This window comes from Hypanus sabinus, chromosome 4, assembly GCF_030144855.1.
Source record: "Hypanus sabinus isolate sHypSab1 chromosome 4, sHypSab1.hap1, whole genome shotgun sequence".
Classification (NCBI taxonomy): Eukaryota; Metazoa; Chordata; class Chondrichthyes; order Myliobatiformes; family Dasyatidae; genus Hypanus; species Hypanus sabinus.
In genome coordinates, this window is record NC_082709.1 from 43,317,454 (window position 1) to 43,345,332 (window position 27,879).

The 27,879-nt window shown below is 42.6% G+C and overlaps 1 protein-coding gene across 12 annotated transcripts in view; it reads right to left on the minus strand.

The window, feature by feature from the left end:
• The window catches only part of LOC132392693 (E3 ubiquitin-protein ligase HECW2-like), a 305,761-nt gene that overhangs the window by 99,352 nt on the left and 178,530 nt on the right, over positions 1–27,879 (minus strand). For 11 of the 12 annotated variants that reach the window (XM_059966924.1, XM_059966920.1, XM_059966922.1 and 8 more), the window contains 6 exons: positions 25,934–26,034; positions 19,823–21,265; positions 19,439–19,534; positions 15,620–15,770; positions 11,688–11,803; positions 1,422–1,546 (listed from right to left, as the gene is read on the minus strand). In XM_059966924.1, the coding sequence (XP_059822907.1) occupies positions 1,422–1,546; positions 11,688–11,803; positions 15,620–15,770; positions 19,439–19,534; positions 19,823–21,265; positions 25,934–26,034 (2,032 nt within the window). The remainder of the gene's footprint in view (positions 1–1,421; positions 1,547–11,687; positions 11,804–15,619; positions 15,771–19,438; positions 19,535–19,822; positions 21,266–25,933; positions 26,035–27,879) is intronic. The other variant, XM_059966929.1, reaches the window with a different exon arrangement.

Below are 27,879 nucleotides of genomic sequence, written 5' to 3' on the forward strand. Positions count from 1 at the left end.
CCCACCCTCCCAGGTCCATTTAAATCTTTCCCTTTTCACCTCAAACCTGTGCCCTCTACAAGGTCATCCCTAAGCCTCCATCACTCCAGGGACAACAGCCCCTGTCGATCCAGCCTCTCCTTATAACTCAAGTCCTCCAAACCTGGCAACATCCTTCTGAAGCTTTTCTGCACCTTTTCCAGCTCAACATCCTTCTGATAGTGAAGAGACCAGAAATACGCAAAATTCTTCAAATGCAATCTCCCAATGGCTTGTACAGCCATAACATCAAGGCCCATCTCCTGTATTCTGTGGCCTGAAAAATGAAGGCAAGCAGGTCATGTGCCTTCTTCACCACTCTGCCACTGTCAGGGAACAACAAACTTGTACCTTGAGAGCTCCCTCTTCTTCAACAATCTCCAGGGCCCTGCCATTTATTGTGCCAGTCCAGCCCTGAACTTCACAAAAATACACCTCACACCGGTCAGAGCTAAACTCCATCTGTCCACTTTCCTAGTTGATCCAAGTCCCTATGAAGCCTTAGACAACCTTCTTCAACATCCGCTCTACCACCAATTTTCGTGTCATCTGCAGAATTACTAACCATGCCACCTATATTCTCATCCAAATCATTAATATGGATGATAAAAAAATAGCGGTCCAGCACCAATCCCTATGGCACACCACTGGTCACAGGCCAGCAATCTGATAAACAATTGTCCAGTACTACTTTCTGCCACTCCATGTGTTCTAAATACTAACAGTAATCCAGATACATGTGAAGTGGATACTTCATTTACTTTTTATGTTGACTTTCATATGGCTAGATCACAAAGTCTACACAAGCCAAGCCATAGTAAGTGGTAATGAGAGAGGATACATCAGCACAATAATTGTCACCACCACATGGCCTTCCCCATATCTCCAATTTCCAGTGTTTTGTACATATCATTGTAGCAAATTAAATACATCCTTATTCTTCTTTGACAGATGTTCTGATGTAATTGATGGCTATGTCCAGTTTATGCTATTTAAAAACTTTATGATACAAACCTATCTTTAATTCATTTTAATTTTATTGTTTTTAATCCTCAGTTTAATACATAATATCTATTGTTTTCTAAACTCTGGTGGAGATAAGGTGGGTAAGTAATATTGTTAACATAACCTTTTCTGAAAGCATAAATGTTCACTATCTTAGAATGCATGGTAACTTCTGGTTGCACAGATGGGCTAACTTAATAAAAAAACCCCAGCTAAACAAGCATGACACTTGTGCCCAAAATTCAGGATTAAATTAATTCTTCCAAAATGCTCTCATCTTGGCCTCAAGGTGACCGTGCACACCACACTGCAGTGCAGCTTGGGGCAGCCCAAGTTCCCCATGCTCTCAGAGTAATCAGGACATTCAGCTGAATAAAAGAACAGGATCATTCGCTTACAGGATTGGAATGGAGCACTGTGAAGAATTCCGGGCTGGTGAAGAATTTGACAGGAGGAGACTGCAGAAGTAAATTCATCCTGGTGCGAGTCGCAGAGTGAGAAAATGTAGGTTCTCTCCTGAAATCTATCGAGACAAAGCAACAGTCATGTTGACGATTACCTCTATTTGGCATGCTTATCACGAACAATCACTGCTAACAAATTAAGTTTATCGACATCTTCTCAATGAGTGATGGCCAATATGTACTATTTTATACCACACAATATTAAATGTTATTTTGTTAACTGTTTACGATGTAAGAGTGCAGTTTTTAGCCCTTACTTTAGATAGTGCTTTACAACAATTTATTGCTCTCACTCTTTAAAGCACTGAGGCACTTTGGGACAGGAATATTTGGCATTGAGCCACATGATTAGACATTTTTCCCCAAAAATTGCAGCTGCAGAAATAAAGAATGCTGAAGAGTTCAACAGGTCAGGCAGCATCAGAGAGGAGAGAAACTGCATAGATATTTCATTCTCTGATTGCTTACCCATTATCAATCATCTCCAAAGCCCATACTCAAGCAGCTGCCTTCACAATTACCCATCCTAACCAAGAAATTTCCTCTCCAGACATCATTATTCTCCACACATCATTTTCTACACTACCCACTCCTCCCCTTCTTTACTCACCACCATCCCCCCACCAACAATCCACTTCCATTAAATTTGTTTCACGGTCTCGAGTCTCCACAATGCCACAGAAAAGCCCTGCACATTGCACATGCATACAATGAAGTATTGGAGTCTTGGGACTTCACGAACAACGTGCATAGGCCATAGTACAGTGTTGCGTTAACAAACCCCATCCTCCCGTCACCACAACAGGGACCGTGCTCTCCTTGTCCTCACTTACCATCCCACCAGCCTCCGGATCCAGCATATTATCCTCTGCAACTTCCGCCACCTTCAACAGGACCCCACCACTAAGCACATCTTTCCCTCCCTACCCCTCTCTGCTTTTCGCAGGGATTGTTCCCTCTGCAACTGCCTGGTCCACACGTCCCTCCCCACAGATCTCCCTCCTGGTACTTATCCCTGTAAGCACAAGTGCTACACCTGTCCCTACACCTCCTTTCTTACCACCATTCAGGGCCCCAAACAGTCCTTCCAGGTGAGGCAACACCTCACTTGTGAGTCTGTTGCTCCCGGTGCAGCCTCCATTGGGGAGACCCGACACAGATTGGGGGACCGCTTCGTCGAGCACCTACTCTCCGTCTGCCACAACAGACAGGATCTCCTGGTTGCCACCCACTTCAACTCTGCTTTACATTCCCATTGGGACGTCCATACATGGCCTCCTCTACTGCCATGATGAGGCAACACCTCATATACTGTCTGGGTAGTCTCCAGCCCCTTGGTATGAACATCGAATTCTCCAAATTTGGTAATTCCCTCCCTCTCCCATACCCCATCCCACTTTCACTCTGTCTCCTCTTCCTGCTGCCTATCACCTCTCTCATGATTCTGCCTTCTACTACTCATTGTGCTTTCCCCTTCCTTCTTCACCTTTCCTGCCTATACCCCCCCCCCGCTTCCCCTCCCCCGCCCCTTGATCTTTCCTCTGATTGGTTTTCCACCCTTCCCCCCACCTTCTTTATGGAGCCCCTGCCTCCTCCTTCTTCAATCCTGATGAAGGGTCTCGGCCCGAAACGTTGACTGCTCATTTCAACGGATGCTGCCCAACCTGCTGAGTTCATCCAGCTTGTTTGCATGTGTTGAGTTGACCATAGCAACTGCAGTGTACTTTGTGTTTACTTCACTTGTGAGACTGTTGGGGTCATCTATTGCTCTCGGTGCGGCCTCCTCTACATCGGCGAGACACGACACAGATTGGGGGACCGCTTCGTCAAGCACCTCCACTCCCATCTGCCACAACAGACAGGATCTCCTGGTTGCCACCCACTTCAACTCTGCTTCACATTCCCATTCGGATATGTCCATTCAAGGCCTCCTCTACTGTCATGATGAGGCCAAGCTCAGGTTGGAGGAGCTACACCTCATAAACCGTCTGGGTAGTCTCCAGCCCCTTGGTATGAACATCGAATTCCCCAACTTCCGGTAATTCCCTCCCTCTCCCTTCCCCCATCCCACTTTCACTCTGCCTCCTCTTCCAGCTGCCTATCACCTCTGTCATGATTCTGCCTTTTTCTATTACCCATAGTGCTTTCCCCTTACATTCCTTCTTCACCTCTCCTGCCTATCCCCTCCCTGCTTTCCCTCCCCCACCCCTTGATCTTTCCTCTGATTGGTTTTTCACCTGGCACCTTCCACCCTCCCCACACCTTCTTTATAGGGCCCCTGCCCCCTCCTTCTTCAGATGAAGGGTCTCGGCCCGAAACGTTGACTGCTCATTTCAACGGATGCTGCCCGACCTGCTGAGTTCATCCAACTTGTTTGTACGTGTTGCTTTAACAAATATTTTGACATGCAATACAATTTCCAAGCCATCATCTTGAATTTAACTTTGGATCTAGTACTACAATGCAGTTTTATAGAGGAACTTTAAATGTTTTTTAAAATTAGTTTTCTTTCTTTTAAAATAATAAGACCATAAGACATAGGAACAGAATTAGGGCATCTGCCTGTTCGAGTCTGCTGCACCATTACATCAGGGTGATCCATTTTCTGTCTCAGCTCCAATCTCCCATCTTCTCCCTGTATCCCTTCATGCCCTGACCAATCAAGAAGCTATCAACCTCTGCCTTAAATATACAATCAAACTTGGCTTCCACTGCTGTCTGTAACAAAGAAATCCACAGATTCATCACTCGCTTGTTAAAGAAATTCTTCCTCATCTCTGTTCTAAAAGAACACCCCTCTATTCTGAGGCTATGTTGTGTCCTCTAGTCTTAGACTCTCCACCATAGGAAACATCCTTTCCATATCCACTCTATGACGACCTTTCACCATTTGATAGGTTTCAATTCACTCATTCTTCCGAATTCCAGTGAATACAGGCCCAGAGATATCAAACACTCTTCAAATGACAAGCCATTCAAACCTGGAATCATTTTTGTGAACCTGCTTTGAACCCACTCCATTTTCAGCACATCTTTTCTAAAATAAGGGACCCAAAGCTGCTCACAGTACTCCAAGGGAGGCTTCACCAGTGTTTTATCAAGTCTCAACGTTACATCCTTGCATTTTTATTCTACATGCCACGGAAACTGGCATAAGCACCGGCCTGATGAGCCTGTACTTTAACTTCAATTTTTATTCTAGTCATGAAATGAATGCTAACATTACATTTGCCTTCCTCACCACAGACTCAACCAGCAAATTAACCTTTAGGGAATCTTGCACAAGCGCTCCCAAGTCACTTTGTGGATCAGTTTTTTGTATTTTCTCTCCACTTGGAAAATAGTCAACCCTTTCATTTCTTCTTATTTCTTCATTTCTTATACTTCCCGACACTGGATTCCATGTGCCACTTCATTGCCCATTCTCTTAGTGTGTCTTAGTGCTTTAGTAGCCTCTCTACTTCCTCAAAACTACCTGCCCCTCCACCTATCTTCGTATCATCTATGAACTTCACAAGAGACCCATCAATTCTGTCATCAAAATCATTAACATATAACGTAAAAACAATCAGTCACAATAGAGACCTGTGGAACACCACTCGTCACTGGCAGCCAACCAGAAAGAGGCTCCACTCTTTGCCTCTTGCTAGTCAGCCACTGCATTATCCGTGCTAGAATCTTCCCTGTAATACCATGGGCTCATACCTTGTTAAGCAGCCTCATGTGTGTCACCTTGTCAAAGGCCTTCTGAAAATCCAAATACACAACATCAACCAATGCTCCTGTGTCTATCCTGCTTGTAATTTGTGTAAAGACACATTACCAACAGCCACACACAGTAAGCACACACAAGATCACAATCACATAATAAGAGTCCCGAAGCCCACCTCCATGCGATGCCATGGCTTGGTACTTGATGCATAGAAGTCAACAAATACTCTCTCCCTGCCTCTCTCTTCTGCCCTTTCCTCTGCCTCTCTCCCTTCTAGAAGAGTGGAGTGACATTTGCAATTTTCCAGTCTTCCAGAAAATAGTGATCATTACTACTGCCTCCACAATCTCTTTAGCCATCTGTTTCAAAACCCTTGGATGTACACCATCCGGTCCAAGCGACTTATCCACTTCCAGACCTTTCAGTTTCTCAAGAACCTTCTCCCTAGTAATGGTAACTTCACACACTTCATGACCCCTGACACCTGGAACTTACACCATACTGCTAGTGTCTTCCACACTGAAGACTGATGCAAAATACTTACTCAATTCATCCTCCATTTCCTTGTCCCCCATTACTACCTCTCCAGCATGGTTTTTCCAGTAGTCCGATAACCACTCTCACCTCTCTTTAACACTTTATGTATCTGAAGAAACTCTTGGTATCTTCTTTAATATTTTTGACTAGCTTATTTTCATATTCCATCTTCACCTTCTTAATGACTTTTTTCAGTTGCCTTTTGGTGGTATTTGAAAGCTTCCCACTAATTGTTGCTGTATTATATACCCTGTATTCTGCTTTTACGGTGGCTTTGACTTCTCTAGTTAGCCACGGGTTGTGTCGTCCTGCCTTTAGAATACTTCTTCCTCTTTGGTATGTATATATCCTGTGTCTTGTGAAGTCCTTCTAGAAATTCCAGCCATTACTGCTCTGCCATCATCCCTGCCTGGTAATGTTCTTTGTTTAAACTGAATTTTTTGAATCAAATTTATTTAATTCTTACATCCATCCCACAACTTGTGGGTGTAAAAATATTTGTGCCATGACTCTGTCACAATGTACAGACACGTGAACTTAAAAGTATAATAGCTTGTAGAAAGAAGCTGCCCTCCAGCCTGTTGGTCTTGGCTTTAATGCTGTGGTACTGGTTTCCAGACAGAAGCAGCTGAAACAGTTTATGGGTGGGGTGATGTAATGATCTTCTGGGCCTTCTTTCTGCACCTACTGCTGTAGATATCCTCAATGAAGGGAAGTTCATGTCCACAGATGCGCTGGGCTGCCCGTACCACTCTCTGCAGTGCCCAGCGGTCAAGGTTGGTGCAGTTCCCGTTCCAGGCGGTGATACAGTCAATCAGGATGCTCTCAATGGAGGATCTGGGGGCTCATGCCGAATGAAAATTTGAGGGTTCATGAGAATTCAGAACTCTGGGCACTCAAACTTGGACTTAATCATGAGCATTATATAAACATAAAGTAACAAAATCTAAACATCAAATGCCTGCATCAAGATCACCCATAGCTAGGGCAGACATTCAACAAACAGAAGTTAAAGTACTGGGATAGATCAATAAATCATTGCTGTCTAGAACACATATTGCTTGGTGTTACATTTTCCAATTACTTTAATCTGCAGATCAATGAATTTCTCCAGCAATTTTTGAAGATTAACAAACTCAGACAGTTGACTGCCTGCAGCAAGGACCACTTTCCATAAACAAATAGAATCTCCACATCTACATGAATTCAAATATCTTGATAAGTAAAAGCATTTTAGATATTTCATTAAAATGAGAATAAAACATCTCCATACATTACAGATATATTTTAATACAAATTATTTATTTACAAAGGGAAAAAATCCTGCTGTCTTCATGCATTAATCAACAGAGTAAACTGCTGCTAGTAGCCAGTGATTTGCATCTGATTTTTAACCAAGGATACTAGATTTAAATGGTCAATTATTTTGACTTCTTAAAGATATCTGGGATCTTGGTGAAATATGGGATCCACAGTGTATCAGATTGCAAAATTGAGAAACAAATGGAGAATCAAAAGTGGACTGAATTACAGTGGTACACACTCAAAGTCAGATTTGGTCCATGAAGAAAACTGGCCTAGACAATTTCGGTTCTTGGTGTTCCTACTATTACCAAATGTTTCGGGCACAGAAAATGCCAAGAGTCAGATACATGCTGTTGTAGGATTTTGTCAGTAAAACATGGGAGAGTTGTTTTATATGCCTAACAATAGCCACAGCCCCTTACTTCCATTATGAACAATCCAAAAGTTGCTGCCTTACACTAACATCATTATGTCAGACACAGTCTCTTAAAATGAACACAACTCAATGACAGTGTGAATTACGTGGAATAGTTTCTATTATGAACAATATGTGTCATCTGTCACCCATTACATTACCCTACACAGGCCCATTCCCCACCCCTCCCCCCCAGAATTCAGCAAAACTGACATTGAGAGTCTGCCTGAATCTCATACCAGGCTCATGTCCTATGTGCCTTGATCGGAGCTCATCCAGGGGTATGCTGACGAGCACGTGGTCATGTTGTGATGTAGGGGGGTGGTAGTGGAACCATCCAGGTTTTGGTGAGCCAGTCTAAGGTGATTGGAAGGTTTACCCTTCCAATCTACAATAGAAGTTTTTTCACCCCGTTCCAAAATGCAGATAGACTATCGTAAGGGGTCTTAAGGTGGTGGTGGGGGGGGGGGGGTGGGTTGATGCACATCATGGTGGATAAAAATGAATAAGATGGAACGTAGGTCAATTGGAACCGAGTGCTGCGTGCCATGATGGCAGGCAGGAGTGGGTGCAAAAGCATTGAGTTTACTGAGAAAGGTGGAATGCTGCAGAAACATCCAGCAGGTAGTTGTGGTTTCAGGAATAAAATCACCTGGCACCCGTAGTGGCTGCCCATACGCCAACGGCAGGTCTTCTTCTGGAGCCATTCTGAGCCCGAGCAGGACACATGGGAGACGGTCACGCCAACCCTCATCTGGTAGAGAGATCCTCAGTGCAGCCTTTTGGGAACGGTGAAGCCACTCGCACAGGACTGTAGGTGACACACCATGGTGTTATGCAATTTAACCCTGAGGTTCTGGGCCATTGTGACCCAAAGGCCTGATGAGAATTTGGGACCGTGGTTGGAAGAAGGATCAGATGGGATGACAAACTTGGTTGATAAACGCCCAAGCAATATCGTCAGCCATTATCAACTCTGGGGGAGCAACTTCTGGCCTCTTGACGGTACAGTTCACCATGAAAAGAAGATGCCGTGAAACCACGGGAGCGGGGGGCAGGTGGTCAGGTAGAGAGGTCCATCCAGGTCAGGGAATTCAAAAGGTGTTGATGGTGCCCGAACACGGCACTTAATTTTCACCTGCTGGCACACCACACAGGCTCACACATCCCGCCCGAGGCCATGCCACACACACTTCAACTATTTTCTGTGAAGCCATAATGTGATGGCTAGGAAAGGAGTCAAAAACTGCAAGTCTCCAGTTTGCAGGCTCTCTGGGTCGGCAGCCTGTTTAGCTGCCATGCTGGCATTGTCAACCCCAATGTATTTTGTATTGATGGCAGGCCAACAGAAGCTAACAACCACAGCATTATCTTTCCTGTCAATGTGCTGTATGTCAGTTGTGAACTCCAAAATGTAGGTCAGGTGGCGTTGCAGCCACGCAGACCAAAAATCTGATGCTTTGGCCAACAAACCATGGGAAACACCAACCCTCCACTAGACATAAGAACATAAGAAATAGGAACAGAAGTCGACCATCTGGCCCATCGGCCTGCTCCACTATTCAATAAGATCATGGCTGAACTGGCCATCGACTCATCTCCACCCAACTGCCTTTTCCCCAAAATCCTTAATTCCTCTACTATGCAAAAATGTATCCAAACTTGTCTTAAGTATATTTACTGAGGTAGCCTCCATTGCCTCATTGGGCAGAGAATTTTTTACCCCTTTCATAATTTTATATGTTTTTATAAGATCTTCTCTCATTCTTCTGAATTCCAGCGAGTACAGTCCCAGGCAACTCAATGTCTCTGGACAATGAAAATGGCAGACGGCAGAGACTGAGAAGCTTGCAGTCAAGCATGTTGTACTTTCTCCCGGGGGGGGGGGGGGGAGGGTGCAATGCTGCCAGCTGAAGAAGGTGAGCAGCTGACACACACCTCCTACTAACTGCCTGTGCACAGCACCCACAGCATAGACTGAGGCGTCAGTAGTGACAGGGAGCGGGTGCGCCAGTAAGTTTGCGTTCAAAAGAGCTCTAGTCACATCCATTGACCCTCAAGCATACAATTAGGGGCACTGCCTTTAAGGACACTGTACAAGTGGAGCACAAGTTCAACATTTCGCAGAATGAAACAGTGATAGAAACTCACCACACCTAAAAACTCTTGCAGTGCTATGGTCGTGTGGAGCAGTGGGAAGTCCACAATAGCAATGACTTTTGACAGCAAGAGTGTTGCATCTTCCCTGGTGATGCGGTGGCTGAGAAAGTCAATACAGTAGCTGACAACCTGAACTGGCATTTAGCCAGTTGGTTTAAGTGTGCAGAGATGCGATAATTTTGGATGTACTAGTGACAAGTATGTTATCCAGGTGAACAAAAAGAAAATCTAATTCTTTTAACACAGAGTCCATTCATTGCTGGAAAGTCTATGCTGCATTTTTCAGCCCAAAGAGCATATGCAGAAATGCAAAGAGGCCAAACAGAGTTATAACAGCAGTTTTCAGAATGTCCGCAGTGCACACAGGCACCCGAGTCCCTGACTAAGTCCACTTTTTAAAAAATTATCTATTCAGCTAAATGTGTCAAAAAGTCTGGAATGTACCAGACTGGGTAATGACTGGGGGTTGTGGCCTTGTGAAGGCAGCAGTACTTGTCGCCATTGGACTGCGGAACCACGTGGTGGGGTGAGGTGCAAGGGCTATTCAACTTGCATACAGTGCCTAGCATTTCCAATTCATCAAGCCAGCCTTCGCACTGGCCAGCTTTTCTGGGACCAATCTCTGCATATGGGCACAGATAGGCGAGCCAGATGTGGAAATGTGCTTCTCGACCCCATGCTTTGTGGCTGTAGTGGAAAATCTGGGCTTGATGAGGTTTGGGAATTCACCCAGCAGGCGAGTGAATTCACATGGGGTGATGCACGTGCTAGACTGTGTCATCATGTGGAACTTACTGGAGGTACAGGGTAATAACCCAAAGTCCTTCACACCCACAAGCCAACAGTTCTTTTGGGTTATTCACAGTCCTCTAACGCTCAAGATATCTGCACCAAGCAGAGGCCCAGCAGCTTTAGTCGAGACAAATTCCCATGTTTAGCATCGTCCACCAAAGCAGAGCATCACATGTTGTGTCCCATAAGGTCTGACCCTGCTGCTGTTGACATTCTCCAGCAGGGGTCCGTCACTCTCTGCCTGCTCTCAAGCACCCCTTTCACACAGGGAGCATCACCCTGAAAGTGTGCCTGTAATGAACAATCGACAGCCCTAGAACCCACAGTGTTCACAGACCTCCGATGACCCGATGTGCTGGCACTGTCAAAGTTGCAAGGCAGTCGGCACTTTTTGGCGCTCATGCTGAAGTGTGAGTGGTAAAAACACAGATCCAGCATTGTCTGGTTTGGAGCCACAGACATGAATCTGCTGGAGACTCTGTTGGCAGGGTTTATTGAGACAGGGAAAGGAGGAGGAAGGATGGACCCCTGTCTGACTGAGGGGATACTACCAGCCATTTTAGCAAGCTCCCAGTAGTCCACCAAATGTGTATTAGCAAGGGCTGTGTAAACTTGATCAGTTATTTGTTGCATAAGGAGTGCTTTAAAAATGAAACAAGGATAGTGATTGCCCAGGAGAGATAGCAAATGGTCTGTCAGTTCTGAAGGCCTAGCCTCACACAGGTCAGGCAAGGAGAGCAACTGTTTGGCACACACAGTCTAAAAGTCTGTAATAAGCGAGTTTTCAGAGTGACATATTTATCACAGTCAGGTGGGTCTTCTACTAGACTCACCACTGCGGCTATAATAGAACTACTTAGTGATGCTTCAACATAGTAAAATTTGCTATTGTCCAGAGTGATTTTTCACAGTGCGAACTAGACTTCAGCTTGTTCAAACCAACTTAGGATTTTGTAATTACAACATGCGAGAGTCATTTTATCTGCTTAACGAAAGCCGCGGCCCTTTACTTCCATACAAACAGTCACCTTACATTAACATCAGACACTGTCTCTTAAAGTGAATGGAACAACTCGATGACAGTGTTTGTGCATTATGTAGAACACTTCCTATAATAGACAATGTGTGTCATCTGTCACCCATTACATTACCTTATATTGACAGATTTCATTTCATTATAAGTTTCAATTATTTCCACATAAACATGGAATACTGACCTCTACCAACCATGATTTACATGAAACATGTATTAATGAATGGAGATAGACTGCCTCCTTACCTGAACTGAAATGAGCAAAATGGCTTTCAGCTCCTGCTCCTGCATCAGCACAACAACTGGCCTGGCCCATGTCTTCGGCCCTCTCATTTGTCATCGTCCGACGAATACTCTGATATCTGGAAAAGAGTGGAAAAGAGCTTTGAAGGTTTGAAGCTATCTGGTGTTTTCCATAGTTGTGGTTTCAGGATTTGATAGGATTTTGCCTGTTCATGAGACAGATACAGAAGGGAACCCGTCTCAACACCTCTCTCTGTAATTGGATCCGGGATTTCTTGACAGAAAAGCCACAGGCACTCTGTGTTGGCAGAAACATCTCTAGCTCCAGTCACGCTGAGTACCATGTACAAACAAGCTGGATGAACTCAGCAGGTTGGGCAGCATCCGTTGAAAGGAGCAGTCAACGTTTCGGGCCAAGACCCTTTGTCAGGACTAAAGAAGGAGGGGGCAGGGGCCTTTTAAAGAAGGTGGGGAGGGTGGAATGTGCCAGGTGAAAAACCAATCAGAGGAAAGATCAAGGGGTGGGGGAGGGGAAGCAGGGAGGGAATAGGCAGGAGAGGTGAAGAAGGAATGTAAGGGGAAAGCACTATGGGTAGTAGAAGAAGGCAGAATCATGAAAGAGGTGATAGGCAGCTGGAAGAGGAGGCAGAGTGAAAGTGGGATAGGGGAAGGGAGAGGGAGGAAATTACAGAATTTGGAGAATTCGATATTCATACCAAGGGGCTGGAGACTACCCAGACGGTATATGAGGTGTTGCTCCTCCAACCTGAGTTTGGCCTCATCATGGCAGTAGAGGAGGCCATGTATGGACATATCTGAATGGGAATGTGATGGAGCGTTGAAGTAGGTGGCAACCGGGAGATCCTGTCTGTTGTGGCAGACGGAGCAGAGGTTCTCGACAAAGTGGTCCCCCAATCTGTGTCGGGTCTCACCGATGTAGAGGAGGCCACACCGGGAGCACCGGATGCAATAGATTACCCCAACAGACTCACAAGTGAAGTGTTGCCTCACCTGGAAGGACTGTTTGGAGCCCTGAATGGTGATAAGAAAGGAGGTGTAGGGACAGGTGTAGCACTTACGCTTGCAGGGATAAGTACCAGGTGGGAGATCTGTGGGGAGGGACGTGTGGACCAGGCAATCGCGGTGGGAATGATCCCTGCGAAAAGCAGAGGGGTAGAGAGGGAAAGATGTCCTTAGTGGTGGGGTCCTGTTGAAGGTGCGGCCTCCTCTACATCGGCGAGACCCAATGCAGATTGGGGGACCGCTTCGTTGAGCACCTCCGCTCCGTCCGCAACAACAGACAGGTTCTCCTGGTTGCCGGTTATATAAAGTATAAAGTTGAAATTCTTTGAGGAAATAACAGGCAGAATAGACAAACAGAGTTAGTGGATGTTGTTTATTTGGATTTTCAGAAGGCTTTTGACAAGGTGCCACACATAAAGCTGCTTAACAAGATTAGAGCCCATGATATTACAGGAAATATACTAGCATGGATAGAAGGTTGACTGGCAGGAGGCACAGAACAGGAATAAAGGGGCCTTTTCTGATTAGCTGCCAGTAACTAGTAGTATTCTATAGGGCTACCGAGCTTATTATTAGGACCATTTTTTATTATTATTCTATTATAGACCATTATTCTATTAGGACCACTTCTTTACACGTTATAAGCCAAAGATTTGGATAGCAGAATTGATGGCTTTGTGGCCAAGTTTACAAATGATACGAAGCTAGGTGGAGCGGCAGGTAGCTTTGAGGAAGCAGGAAGTCTACAGAAGGACTTAAATAGATTGGGAGAATGGGCAAAGAAGTGGCAGATAGGGAAGTGTATAGTCTTTTGTAGAAAGAATATAGTGTAGATTGTTTTCTAGATGGAGAGAAAATTCAAAATTCAGAGGTGCAAATGAACATGGAAGTCCTTGTCCAGAATCCCCCAAAAGTTAACTTGTGGGTTAAGTTGGTGGTGAGGAAGGCAAATGCAATGTTAGCATTCATTATGAGAGGACTGGAATACAAGAGCAAGGATATAATGCTGAAGCCTTATAAGGCATCAGTCAGACTTTACCTGGAGTATTGCAAGCTGTTTTTGGCCCTTATCTAAGAAAAGATGTGCTGGCATTGGAGAGGGTTCAGAGGAGGTTCATGATAAAATTTATTTATTTATTAAGATAGGGAATGGAATAGGCCCTTTCGGGCCTTCGAACCACATCGTCCAGAAGCCCCCAATTAACGATTCTGGGAATGAACGGGTTAATGTATGAAGAGTGTTTCATGGCTCTGGGGCTGTCCTTGCTGGAATTTAGAAGAATGAGGGGGGAATCTCATTGAAACCTATCGTATATTGAAACGCCGAAATAGAGTGGATGTAGAGAGGATCCCATAGTGGGTGAATCTAGAAAGCAAAGGCTCGGGAAAAAAAGGGATGCCCATTTAGAACAAAGATGAAGAGGAATTTCTTTTGCCAGAGAATCTATGGAATTCATTGCCACAGGTGACAAGAGGCCAACACATTAAGTATAGTTAAAGCAAAGGTTGATTGGCTCTTGTCTAGTCAGGGTGGTGAGGGATCAAAGGTCACTGAGAAAAGGCAGGAGAATGGAATTGAGGGATAATAAATCAACCCTGATGGAATGGTGGATCAGACTTAATGGACTGAATGGCCTAATTCTGCTCCAACATCTCTTGGTTTTGCTTGTTATTATTTGTTAATATATCTGTGATATTACTTTATGTGTTATGTTTGTGAGTTATATGTACTGTGTTGTGCACCTTGGTCTGGAGGACTGTTTCATTTTGCGGTATACATGTGTATGGCCGAATGACAATAAACTGATCTTGAACTTCGAAACAGGCCAACTGTGTCCCTACCAACCATTCATCACTCATTTATAATCAACCCACATTAATCCAGTTCTCCCAATATTCCATCAAATCCACTCAAAACTCTAACACTGTGTGCAATTTACGGTGGCCAATTAAGTCACTGACCTATGTCCCAAATCTTTGGGATATGAGTGGGAATTGGAGCACTTTGCAACGCTTCTTGGAAGAAATGAGGGATGATCAATCTAAACTTATGAGGCAATATGAGAGGATAAATAAACACAAGGTTTTCCCATTTTGAGGCAGGCTGTGGGCAGAGTAGACACAGCCACATGGAGTAGACAAGGCAACGGCTTGGGAACACTTGTACAGGATGGTGAAATAAAAGGAAGGACATACTGGCTAAGATTAGATGAAGTGGGAAGAGGATTGATTGGAATACAGGGCAGAAGGGCCAAACACACCAAATGCAATGTGAATCCTGTGCAGTTCTACATCCTTTAAACTGAGCACTGGCCATGTAAAACACAATGAGGAAGTGTTGCACTTAGACTCAAACCATAACAAAATAAAACTACCAAATACTTTTAACTGATTTCAAGCCTCTCATGCAAAATTTCATGGAGGCGAGTGGCGTGCTCAATGTTGTTCTGCATGAACACAACCGTCAGTTTAAGTGTATTGACATGTCATTGCACCAGTGTTCATAATTTTATAAACTTACCTTTAGTGGCTATTTCCAGGTAGAACTGAATCAGCCAAGCTAGCTGACTTCTAGTCGGCCTGACAGTGGATTCTAATCTCAATCAACTGTACTAACCAATGGGAGGGCAAAATGTGTGGCATAGCTTCTCTCTCATTTTCATCAAGTTCTTGAACCCAAACACTACCTCAAAATATATTTCTTTCCCTTTCTCTGAACTTGTACTAATGTCATCACAATTGCTTTGTCATGTAAGTTATGGATAATGCATGTTAATTTATATTGACTTATGCTTGTCACGTTTGTAATGTACTGCATTGCTACTGCAAAACAAAAACTGATTTTCATGCACTTATACCCTGTGTGTATATGCCTATGGCAATAAACTTGAACTTAGATTTTATTCCAGTACCTTCTATTCAGCTGCTCCATCTGTTGGATTGAATTCGAACGTTGAACCATTTGCTGACGTGCAGGAGTTGTGGGTCTTTGCCAAGTGGTAGTCCTATTCACATGGTCCACATAGAAAATGCGTCCGTGGCTGTCAATGCGAGCTTCCCAATCTATGGTGGGATGTACAGCGGAACAACAAAAATCAAATACAGAGACAGAATTTCAACAGGCATTTTGACATTTAAGATTATGCTAAAACAGGTTTCCAAAATTAGCTTGCAAATTTCAATATCCGAGCCAACTGCACATTTAAAAAGAATTCCCCTGGACAATAAACTCTTGGAGATTATATTGTACCAGCAGAATTAATCCTGCAGCAAGTGAGCTGGTAAAAGTATTTGTATCCTAGCTAGGCCAACTTTAGGGGTTTTAATGCCACACATTTAATACTGTATTTCTTTCATCTTTCATTAAAGCTGCTAATAGAAAACTTATAACTGTAGTTAAGAAGACCTATAATTCCAAACTGGCTTTTATCACATTCAAAACTTTAAGGTGAATCCATCAGCTTCTGTGATTTTCAGCCCAAAATTGGAAAGAAGAATGAGAAAAGGCAACAAAGGATAAAATGTAGAGTATTAACTCAAAACCTGGAACGACATGCATACAAATATTTGAGGGTGGCAGGACAGATTGTGTCAGTTATTTAGAAAAAGACAGCTGAAAAGAGTGCAGAGAAGATTTACAAGGGTGTGGCCAGGCAAGAGAGCCTGAGTGAGAGGAAGAGGCTGGCCATGCTTGGAACATAGGAGAATGAGTGGCAACCTTAAGAGAAATATATAATGTTATGTGGGGTGCAGATAGGTTTTATAGCAACAGGGGAAGACAGTCCAAAACTAGGGGGCTTAGATTTAGGAGAGATGTAAAAGGGGCATGAGGAGCAACATTTTCACACGGTGGGTGGTGACAATATGGAATGATCTGCCAGAAAGAAATGTTTCAGGCAGTTACAATGGCATCATTAAATAAGCACTTGAAAAGTTACACGAAGGGGCGGAGCTTAGAGGGATATGCTGGAAACTGAGACTAGCTGGGCAGGCGTTGTGGTCAGCATGGATTAGTTGGGCCATAGCATCTGTTTCCATGCAGTATTGTTCTTTGATTTTATGTTAACTGAATTCTTGATTTTATAAAGAGAGACACAGAACACAGACAAAAAGATTATGTTGAAGTACTGTTAAACACTGATTCGTCTGTATTTTATAATTGATTGTGGTCATTGATCATTGGGAAGGTAATGAAGATGCCACATTTGCAGAAATGATTTTGTGTGTAGGGCTTTAGATACATGGAAAGATTAAAGAACTGGGATTTTCATTCTTCATGAAAGAAAGGAGATTGTGATATGATTTGAAAGAAGCAAAGGTCACTAAGAGTCCAGATGAAGTGAGTGTAAAAAAGAGCTAAGAACCAAATGAAACAGGTTTAAGTTGTTGTGGGTGGGGAACAGGAGTGAGCAAAGAAAAGCTTTATCTTGCTGAATAGGGCTATAATCTGGTGTCAATCCTCTTAATGAGTAGTATGATCTGATTTATCTAGAGTGGATATTTGAGGGAGAAAAGTTCAGAGAACAAAAGAGAAAGGACCAGAGGATCAGTCAGATTGGATTGCTTGTATGAAGGCTTGAGGAGGTGAAAGGCCTTCTTCCACACAGCAATTAGTATTTCCTAAGCTTGTTTATATGTGAAGAAACCACTGGTAAAAGTGGGCTTCAAATACTTGAAGTGAGATTAAGAAATAACTTACAATGCGGCAAACATAAACATTCAAAACTATTTTACTTCCAATTTCACTACTTGGTCACATTTCCAATTCTAGAGACTGTTGTCATTCCTCCCAACCCTCAATTCTGTGATAGAAATGGTTCATAATTTCCCAAAATTAAAAATAGAACAACAGTAAAATAGCTTAATAGGCAGGCTTTTAGAAAGTACTTGGATAGACTTGGACTGATTAGGGATAGTCAGCATGGATTTGTGAGTGGTAGTTCATATCTAACCAATCTTACAGAGCTTTTCAAAGAAGTTACCAGGAAAGTGGATGCTGTCTACACGGACTTTAGCAAGGCTTTTGATAAGGTCCCACATAGGAAATTGGTCAAGAAGATTGGTTAGAGAGTGCAGAGATTGACAGGGATGTTGCCTGGATTGGAGGGTGTACCTTATGAAAATAGGTTGAGTGAACTTGGCCTTTTCTCCTTGGAGCAACGGAGGATGAGAAGTGACCATATAGACATGCATAAGATGACAAGAAGCATTGATCATGTGGATAGCCAGAGGCTTTTTCCCAGGTCTGAAATGGCTAACAGAAGGGGGCATAGTTTTAAGATACTTGGAAATAGGTACCAAGGGGAAGTCAGGGATAAGTTTTTCACACAGAGAGTGGTGGGTGTGTGGAATGCACTGCCGGCGGTGGTGGTGGAAGCAGATATAATAGGGTCTATTAAGAACCTCTTAGATAGGTAGATGGAGCTTAGGAAAAACAGAGGGCTACATGTTAGGGAAATTCTAGGCAGCTTTTAGAGAGGTGCCTAGAATTTAGAGACATGGTCAGCGCAACATTGTGGGCTGATGGGCTTATAATGTGCTGTAGATGAGGTAGTAAATTGAATTGGACATTGGGTTTGTGGGAAAAGCCGGAGAGTGGAAGTAGAAGGTTGCCTCTCTGACAGGAGGCCCGTGACTAGTGGAGCGCTACAGGGATCGGTGCTGGGCTCGTTGTTGTTTGTCATTGATATCAATGATCTGGATAACAATTTAATTAACTGATTTGCAGATGATGCCAAGATTGGGGGTGCAGTGGACAGCAAGGAAGACCATCAGAGACTGCAGCAGGGTCTGGACCCGCTGGAAAAATGGGCTGAAGAATGGCAGATGGAACTTAATGCAGACAAGTGTGAAAATTTGGTCCCACTGAAGTACAACCAGGGTAGGCTTTACACAGTAAACAGTAAAACACTGAGGAATGCAGTAGAACAAAAGGATCTGGGAATATAGGTCCATAAATCATTGTAAGTGACATCACAGGTAGATAGGATCATAAAGAAAGCTTTTGGCACATTGGCCTTCATAAATCAAAGTATTGAGTATAGGAGATGGAATGTTATTTTGAAGTTATATAAGACATTGGCAAGGCAAAATTTGGTTATTATCAGAACTGGACTTGAGTTATAAGGAAAGATTGAATAGGTTAGGTCTTTATCCCTGGGAATGTATAAGATTGAACGAAGATTTGTCAGAGGTATTCAAAATTATGAGGGGTATAGAGAGGGTAAGTGTAAGCAGACTTTTTCAAATTGGAGTTTGGTGGAACTACAAACCAGAGGTCATGGGTTAAGGGTGAAAGGTGAAAAGTTTAAGGGAACACGAGGGGAAACTTCTTCACTCAGAGGGTCAAGAGAGTGTGGCCAGCAACAGTGGTGTATGCACGCTCGATTTCAACATTTAAGGGAAGTCTGGATAGGTACATGGATGGTAGGGATCTGGAGGGCTATGGTCCTGGTGCAAGTCAATGGGAGTAGGCAGTTTAAATGGTTTGGCACGATCTAGATGGGCTGAATGGCCTGTTCTCTGTGCGGTACTTTTCTATGACTCTATGCAGTGGTCGTGGAATATCAGCGCAATGTCAGGCAAGATTTCCATAGTGGTTCACTGAGGCTTTGGCAGAAATCTAATTGACTTCATTCCTGCGGGCTTTCCATCAATTTTCTTAATTGGCAAGAAGTCAGGTGGGAATAACATACAAAAGCCACAAATCTGAGGAGATTTAATAGACTCACTTGGTGGCAGCGGTTCATCAATACGCTGATAGCGTGTGACATCTTGCCGCACTGAGGGTAGGGACCTCAAAGGCTGGTGACTGCTTGATGGAGAATCTGGCCAAGAATATTGAACAATAGCAGAAGTGGTAACAAAGTGCCTTTCATAAATTTGGCTCCAATGACATTAGTCCAATATTTTAAAATCTTTTAATCACCAATTCCACTAATGTAAATGCGAATGACAATGCAACACATATCACATAAGCATTCAATTTCAAAGTCCAGGTAAAAGGTTTTTTTTTGGTCTAGACCTTTACAAGAAAAAATAACCTCTCCAACAGGTAATTATTTTACTCTGTTGTTTGACGCCTCATAATGACATTCTAGATTTGTTTTCCTTACCTGGAACATCACCCCCTTCAGCCTCGGCTGCTGCTTCACTTGCATCCTCTGGAGTTGTGGCAGGAGGTACATTGGCCTCTTCTTGTTGTGACAGATCATTGACTGCAGATGCTGCCACCTGCAAACTTCTCCTCTGCCAAATTTCCTCAGTCTCGGATGCTGCAGGTAAATCATCCATTGTAACGGGCTCTTGCACCTGCTGTGTTGCCTCCTGGTTGTTTTCAGTAGTTTCTTCAGTTGCTGGAACATTTGTGCTCCCATCAGAATCTTGGACTTCTACAGCAGCATCAGCTGCCAGGTCAGCTGGGCAGGTAGCATCCTCCTCGTCCTGAGAGGAGAATGCTGGGGTTTCCGAGAACCTGGCACTTTCAAAGGAGGAAAACCGTGTGGTGCTTCCAACTGAAGAAGATACCCTTGTAGTGTAGCCACTTCCATTGCACGAGCTGTCAGCCCCTTCCAGATCACTCTCTCCTTCCGGCCTGGTGCTGGCCTCACTGACACTCTCCGTGCGGGTGGCATCACTTTGCTCATTCTCTGAGGACACTTGGGATGGTTCCGAGGTTCGATCCACTGATTCTGTTTGTGTGAGCGATCTCTCTGCGCTGCCTCCAGCATCAATCGTCTGATCGACTACAGTCCGAGGAAGCTCTTGATCTTCTTGACATGCAGTAGCAGTAATGTCACCACTGCTTTGTCCCTCACCACTGTCCTGCTCATCCTCCCCAACAATCTGTACTGCTGAAGAAAGGCTGCACACTGCCTCATCAGAATTTCTGCACTGAGAGTCTGATAATTGTGGGTGCACTGCACTCGAGGTTGATGCCCCTTCAGTTACAGACAGATCGATCTGTGAGTCAAAAGACCTTCTAAACCCATGCTGGTCCCCATTAGCGTACTGCTGAGTGTCCAAATGCTTATTTCTTTCAGACGCACACTTAAATTGTATGCCATTTTCATCACTCTCCTCTGCTACATGAAACTCGCAAGCTAACTCCGGACGAACGTCGTGGTCTTCCTCATCTGAGTCGATGTGAAGCATTGCATTTAATCTAGTGTCTGTAGGGAAACTGCTTCTTAATTTGGGAGAGGCTCCAACCTGATGCAGGTGAGCTTCTCCGAAGCTTGGTTTAATACTCCCATTGCCACAGACCGTATCAAGGTAATCGTTCAGCGATTCTTGGCGAAAGGTTGAATGTCTTATTAATGAAGGTTCACTGAGTGCTGCAAATGCGCTGTCCATAAGTCCAATTTCGCTGGATGCACTTAGAAGGTGCGCGCCTGTACTTTCTTTTTGGAGAGGTCCATTTACAAAAACTTGCATGTGGCCAGGATGTGCTGCTGAAACTGAGGGATCTGGCAGATCTTCGTCATCGGATGGACTGCCCAAATCTCCATTTACACCATTGGCTCCGAGGTAAGTGCCCAGAGTTTCAGGGGAAGCATCTAGACATTTAATGGACATATTTAATTTGCAGCACAAAAACAGACTTCAATTAACATCAAAATAGACCAGCGCTATTCCCAGTTTCTATTTTCACAAATTTATCATAAAAGGGTATTCAGGTAATTAAATAAGAATTAAACGAAGTAAATCTTTACACATAATGTTGCCAACTAGAACTGTTTACATAAATCAACAGGACAAACAATTTATTGCAAAAATCTAATTCATACCAGTTCCACCCAGCACAAAAACAGGCTCCTCAGCCCAGTGTCCTCGGCAACCATTATACACTGAGTTTACCCACACTAATCCCCTTTATTCCTTTTACTTCCCATGCTTTCCATCAGCTTTTCCAGATTCTATTTCTCAACTGCACAACAAGGGCAATTTGTATTGGCCAATGGAACTACCAATCCACGTCCTTAGAATGTGGAAGGGAACTGGAGCATTGAGAGGAATCCCATATGCTGTCAGGGGGAAAAAATGCTAATTCCGTACAGAAAGCACTCCAGGGTCAAGATTGAACCCAGGTTGCTGGAGTTGTGGGAGACAGTTCTACAAAGCATTGTGCTGTGCTCAATAGAAGATAATTTTGCTGACAAAAAAGCCAGGCTGAAAATCTGAATCACTTCTGGGAGCCACTCATGCAAACTTTCTGCTGTCATTCTGATAGTGTTCCAACATAAGATTTTTTGTTGAGTCCTGCAGCAGAATATCAAATTCCTGCAGTTAGACAGCAGGCATATGAGGAAATCAGCTCACTGAGTCTGTGCTATTCAGTTCAGTAGAAAAAATTCCCTCCAAAGGGGATGAGAAAGTTTCAGGAAATTTGCATTTTAATTAGTTACATTAATTATTTCAAAGTATTGTTGTATTTTTAGATGTTTAATTACTTATAACCCTCAATAAATCTGTAAATGCTTGGCAGTTTTAAATATTTCATTAATATGATTGACTAATACTTCTCAAAGTTGGTGAATGTCAAAAAATATGCAAAGATAGCTTATAGCCCATGCGTGCAGCTGTCCTGTCTCTTAAAACATTTCTGTGGATCATTTGCGCATTTCTAGTTGCAAGGCTCAGTTTTGTTGGATCTTGTTGTTGAGGAGCCAGCTCTTGATACCAAGTTATTGCTACAGGGAAGTGCACATAATAGTGTGAAGAACGTGAGAGTTCTCTGCTAACTGAGGTGGGCCAGCAGCTCATATACATACATACAGTCCTTTGAGCACCACCGTTCATTACAGGATCTTTGCATGGTTACCACTTGTGTCGTAGGAGGACCTAACCTGGGACCATTTTACTCATCTTCCCCTTTCCCTGAAGCAACATTCAGAAGTACCACATGCTCCAAGCATCCTAGTTCTTTCCTTTCACCTTGTCTCGATCCTTGCTCTCGTTTCCGCATGTTGTCAATCTGAGGCAGAACATGAAGCAAAGCCCTCTATAATCTCAGCAACCTGCACACCCACTTCTGACCATCCTCCACCCTGAGACTGGGGCATTCTCGTTTGAACACGGCCATTAATATAGTACTAAGAATGGAAGTCCAGTCTATTATTGCTGGCCTTCTGTCCTCTGTGCCACATCAACAGCCCACCAGCTGGCCTGAAATTACCATCTAGATCAAACATTCAACACCTTACCTATACATTTTTATTCACTTCTCTGTTACTGTTAGCAGATCTACTAACCTTATTTCCACGTGAAACACTAATTTTAATTATCCTCCATTTGCAAACATTGAGCTCACCATCTCCTTTAAGATACTCTTAGACAAGATTTAAGACAAGTCATTTGGTCATCTTCCTTAAAGTACCTCCTGCTTACTATTTACCCTTCTATATTTTTACATCTCTCCTTATATGATTTCAAAATCATTTTCTATTCTTAAGTATACGGGTAACCTGAATTACTTTAAGCAATCAACTTCAATTTTTAAGAATTGCTTTCCACATTTTATTTATTTATTTTTATTTAGAGATATTACAGTGCGCAACAGGCCCTTCCAGCCTAACGAGCTGCACTGCCAAGCAAACCACCTATTTAAAACTAGCCTAATCACAGGACAATTTACAATGACCAATTGACCTATTAACAGGCATGTCTTTGACCTGTGGGAGGAAACTAGAGCACCTGGAGTTAACTCACATGCTCACAGGAAGAATGTACAAAATTTCTTACAGAAGACACCAGAATTGAACTCCAAACTCCAATGCTCCGAGCTGTAATAGCGGACACTAACCACTACACTACCGTGGTGCCCTACATGGTACTATGACACATACTGTAGCATTATAAAAGTAATGTATCACGTAGGTACCTTGCCTGGTTTTGCAAAGGGTTCTGTATTTTCTGTGGGCTATTACAACAGTTGTTGACGTTGCAGTAAATCTCAGACTTGTGCACTGGGAAAAACAGGGCATGCTGACATTTGGGAAGGCTGCAGTAAATTATTTGCTAGTGAAGGTAACTATAAAAGAATGAAAGGGCAATTGATGGGCATGTAAGGCAGAAAAAACTGAAGGGCTACAGAGAAATGAGGAAGGGAGGAATGAGACGCATAGGATTGCTCCATTGGGAGCTATCATGGATCTATCTGGTGGGATAAATAGCCTCCTTGTTGCTACAAGTATGTAAAAGGTTTGCTGAAATTCACCAGCTCTTGTGCAGAGTCTGCAGGCACATTCAAATTGTGTGCCAAGGAAGAAACAAAATATGTTGCATATTGTAATTTACATTTGGTTGTTATTAAGTATTTCAAATTGCTAAGCATTTTATTTGTTTATTTTTTTAATTACTTTTCTTTAATGTTTTCAAATATTTCTGATTGCTTGCCCTATTTAAACCACTGATGAACTGTGGCATCTCTGACAGGCAGATTTGCAAACAGTTGCACTTCCACTGGAGTCTTATGGGCGGGCCTTGCTTCATCCCCCATCCCCCTCACATTATTTAAGGCCCAATTGTTGCATAGAACCTGACAACTCAATTTCAGCTGGCACCATCAACTTTCTGGATCCTGAGAAGATACTCTCAGGAAAATCAAGAACAACGGCAATGAATGCCGTCAACGGGTTCTGTTCAGAAACAGTATGGCTGTTACATTTTCTTTAAGAGATATGACAATAAGACTCCAAAGCAAACAAAGACAAGCACATTGACTACAGTGTGCAAGTGTAATTATATTTTTAAAAACCTGTTGATACTGAAAGTCACAAATAAGAAAAATAAACACCAAAACCGTTGAATGCTGTTCTTCTGTTCAGAGATGTAGCCTAACCCGCTGAGTACTTCCAGCAATTTCTGTTTCTATATAGAACTTACTGTAGTTCACTAAGTCTCCAGGGAAGATCTTCAGCTCTTATTTTTGTTTGTTTTTAATCTAATTGGGCCAATCTGCCAGATTCTTTATCCCTTCAGTTTCAGTAGGAGTGAAAAGTTGGAAATTGTAATGAAGCTGAAGGGACAAAGAATCTTGCTTTGTAATCTGAATAACCAAGTGGAAATAGTACCTTTGGAAATGAGGAAATTTTGTACTGTTTTAGTGAAATGCATGAAAAATCAATTTGCATTTTTCTTATTTAACCTACATATTAAAGAGGCAAAATAATGGGGTGTGCAACATTGGTTTCAAAGCTGAAAAATCCTGATGTGTGGCTCACATGCCAATTTCCAAGGAAACACTTCAAGGCAAATCCATAATAAACATAATATAAATAAATAATAACCAACACTACAAAATAAAGGAATCTCCCAAGAGTCAAGGAATCAAGATAAATTATAAAGAACTCAAGAATCCATGAACTGTGAGATTAGCCTAGACTATTATTAGCCTAGTACTAATAGCATAACTGTTAGGTATCAATTGGGAGTTATGAAATTATGGATACCATAATTATGGATTAACTAAATGAGAACCAGTCTTATAGAAATAAAACCTGTACATAATTTAACTTCCAACTGATATTCTGTGGCTAGTGAAACCAGTTACTGAGTATACTGTTCCATTGAAACTATATAGGGGAATACAGGATGAACGTTCTTACTATTAGCACAGGGTTAAAGGGGTATCCCCACGACTCAAGGCACAGTTCAGGACAATCTGTTTTGTCACAATCTTCTGGTTAGTTGCACATTCATGGTAAAGTTCCTTCAAAACTTTAACAAACAGGTTATGTTTTGGGTGTTTGGCATTTGGAACAGACACCAGTAATGAAAAGGGGTATGTAAAAAGATATGTAAAGGGGTTCTGCTGGTTACATTGAGCTGCCATTGGAAATCTGTAATTCACTATACAGTATTCCAAATGTTAAAGTGAAGTAGGTGATCATAGCAAATGAAACTATCATTAATCATTTATTAGCTTCATTGTGGCTTAGTTTTAATCCTTTATTATCTTATATTGGAAGATAAATCATTGTATCAGGAGAGTGAGATTCCTTTGGAATTTCCTGGACTCACTCTTTCTCACTCCTGGAGGTTTACTGTGTGAATAAAGACATTTGTATTTATTTCCCAGTTACAGCCTCCACCCATGTGGCTCAATTTTAATCAATCATGGCAGCAACATCAATAAGAAATTCACCAGACTCATGAGGATTAAGAATCAATCAGGTATCAAAGATGACAGTAAATGACTATGATTGGATGCAGGTTTCCTTCACCTTCATGAATAGATGATGTGAGCTCCACCCGGAATTGGAGCTGACCGCTGACATGATCAGTTGGAAGTCTCCTGCACAGATTGTAGCTTACGGTCTGGTCCCTGAAACAAGAAATGACTCAATATGATTTGCCTTTTAAATGCAAGGATGTTAAAGATTTAATATTTTTACAATAAACTGATAAAAAGCACTTCATTTGGTTTACTATGATGACTGCTTATTATTTCATCATTCTAATGGTTCCAAGGTTACAAATTCCATCTGAGGAAAATATAATATCCTTCAACTCTTTGAGGCATAGTGTAAGGAATAATTAATATACTCTGAGGTATAAAGTGCCGAGCAGAAGGAAGCTCCCAGTGCATCACACCAAGATGTCTCAAAATTTAAAATATAATGCACCTAACGATCTTGATATGGCATTTTTCAATTGTCAATAGAAACTGAAAAGTCATTTTTATACATTTCCTGAAAAATCGGCAACCACATAGAAAAAAATCCCTATGATTAATGGGTTGGATTCTGTTAATGGGCAAGCTAGTAGGTCCTTGGAGATGCCCCACATTTCTCTGTCTGTGCAGGGTAGTACAGATGTACAGAATGCACTGGAGAGTAGAGCACCACATGCAACCTCTGGCTTTACCACTGCACAAAGACCATTCACTGAGTTGTTCCACTGGGGTAAAATACACTTTGTAGCTGGCCCTTCAATTTTACACCAGCCATGCCCAGTACATTTAGCTGAACCTCATTTGAAAAGGTAACTTGTTCACTTTTCCTTATTTCAGCTCAACATTTATGTTTTAATTAATGCTATCTACAATGCATTGTTTAATTAATTTTCCCCCCCAACTGTTCCCAAATCCCTCTGACCATCAGGAACATTTGGCAACTAATATCAAAGCATTCCATGACCTGCAGCCAACTAAGCATTTGTAGCTGCTGCATCTCATGGGAAGACCAGCGCTACCATGCCAACAGGACATCAGAAAAATTCTCTTCAGTCATTCTGTAAGGATTGGCTCGGCGTGGCCTGGCTCTTGCTCTTTTGTTTTTTTAGCGTGCTTCAATATTCACTGAATTTAACAAAAAAGGATCACACTACTCATTTCTCAACAGTATTTGAAACATTTGAATGTATCCATGGAAAATTTTTATATGTCCAAAAGACATTTGTTCAAATTAATACACGAGCAATGAACTGCCTTTCTTGCCTCACTCAGATCAAGCAATGAAATATTTCTGGTGTTATCACTGTTGTCGTGCACAATTGCAACATCATTTTGAGTGATCTGCTGTGCACAAACAACATGCAATAACAGCCAAGTGACCTGCTTCAATCCTATTAACAGCTTACATTTTGGCCAAGATTTAGAGATAACATCCCCGTTTCATCAAAAAGGTGTTTTTACATCCTCATGGAGGAGAAGCCTGACCTTTGATTTAATCCAAAAAAGTGGCACCTCCCACATTCTCTCAGGACCATCTTGTTATCAGCCCAGGATTTTATGCTAGAGTCTCTGGAGTGAGATTTGAAATTGTAACACTGCATTTCAGCTTCATTTGTCCATCAGTTTTTTTGCTTCCCTTAAATTATAACAATTATTGAATTCACACTGAGCTCTTCCAGCTCCTCTGGTACTAATAGCATTTAAGAGAACTGGCTTTCTTTTTATTTACTTGTCTCCTCCCTACTACCTTTTTGGGAACAGGAAATTAATGACAAAGGCTGTCTAGATTCGCTGAATACATATTGCCTTCATAACATACCCGAAAGTCACACAACAGAAATAAAAGATGCAACATGATTGCAGAAATCCCTGCAGCTTGAAAACAGCATGTTCTGTGGATTATCCTAGCCCAGTGCTTTGAAGATACAACCAGAATGCAATAGATTTGTTCTCAGACTCCAAATCACTGGGTCACATTAGAACATTTTTACAAAT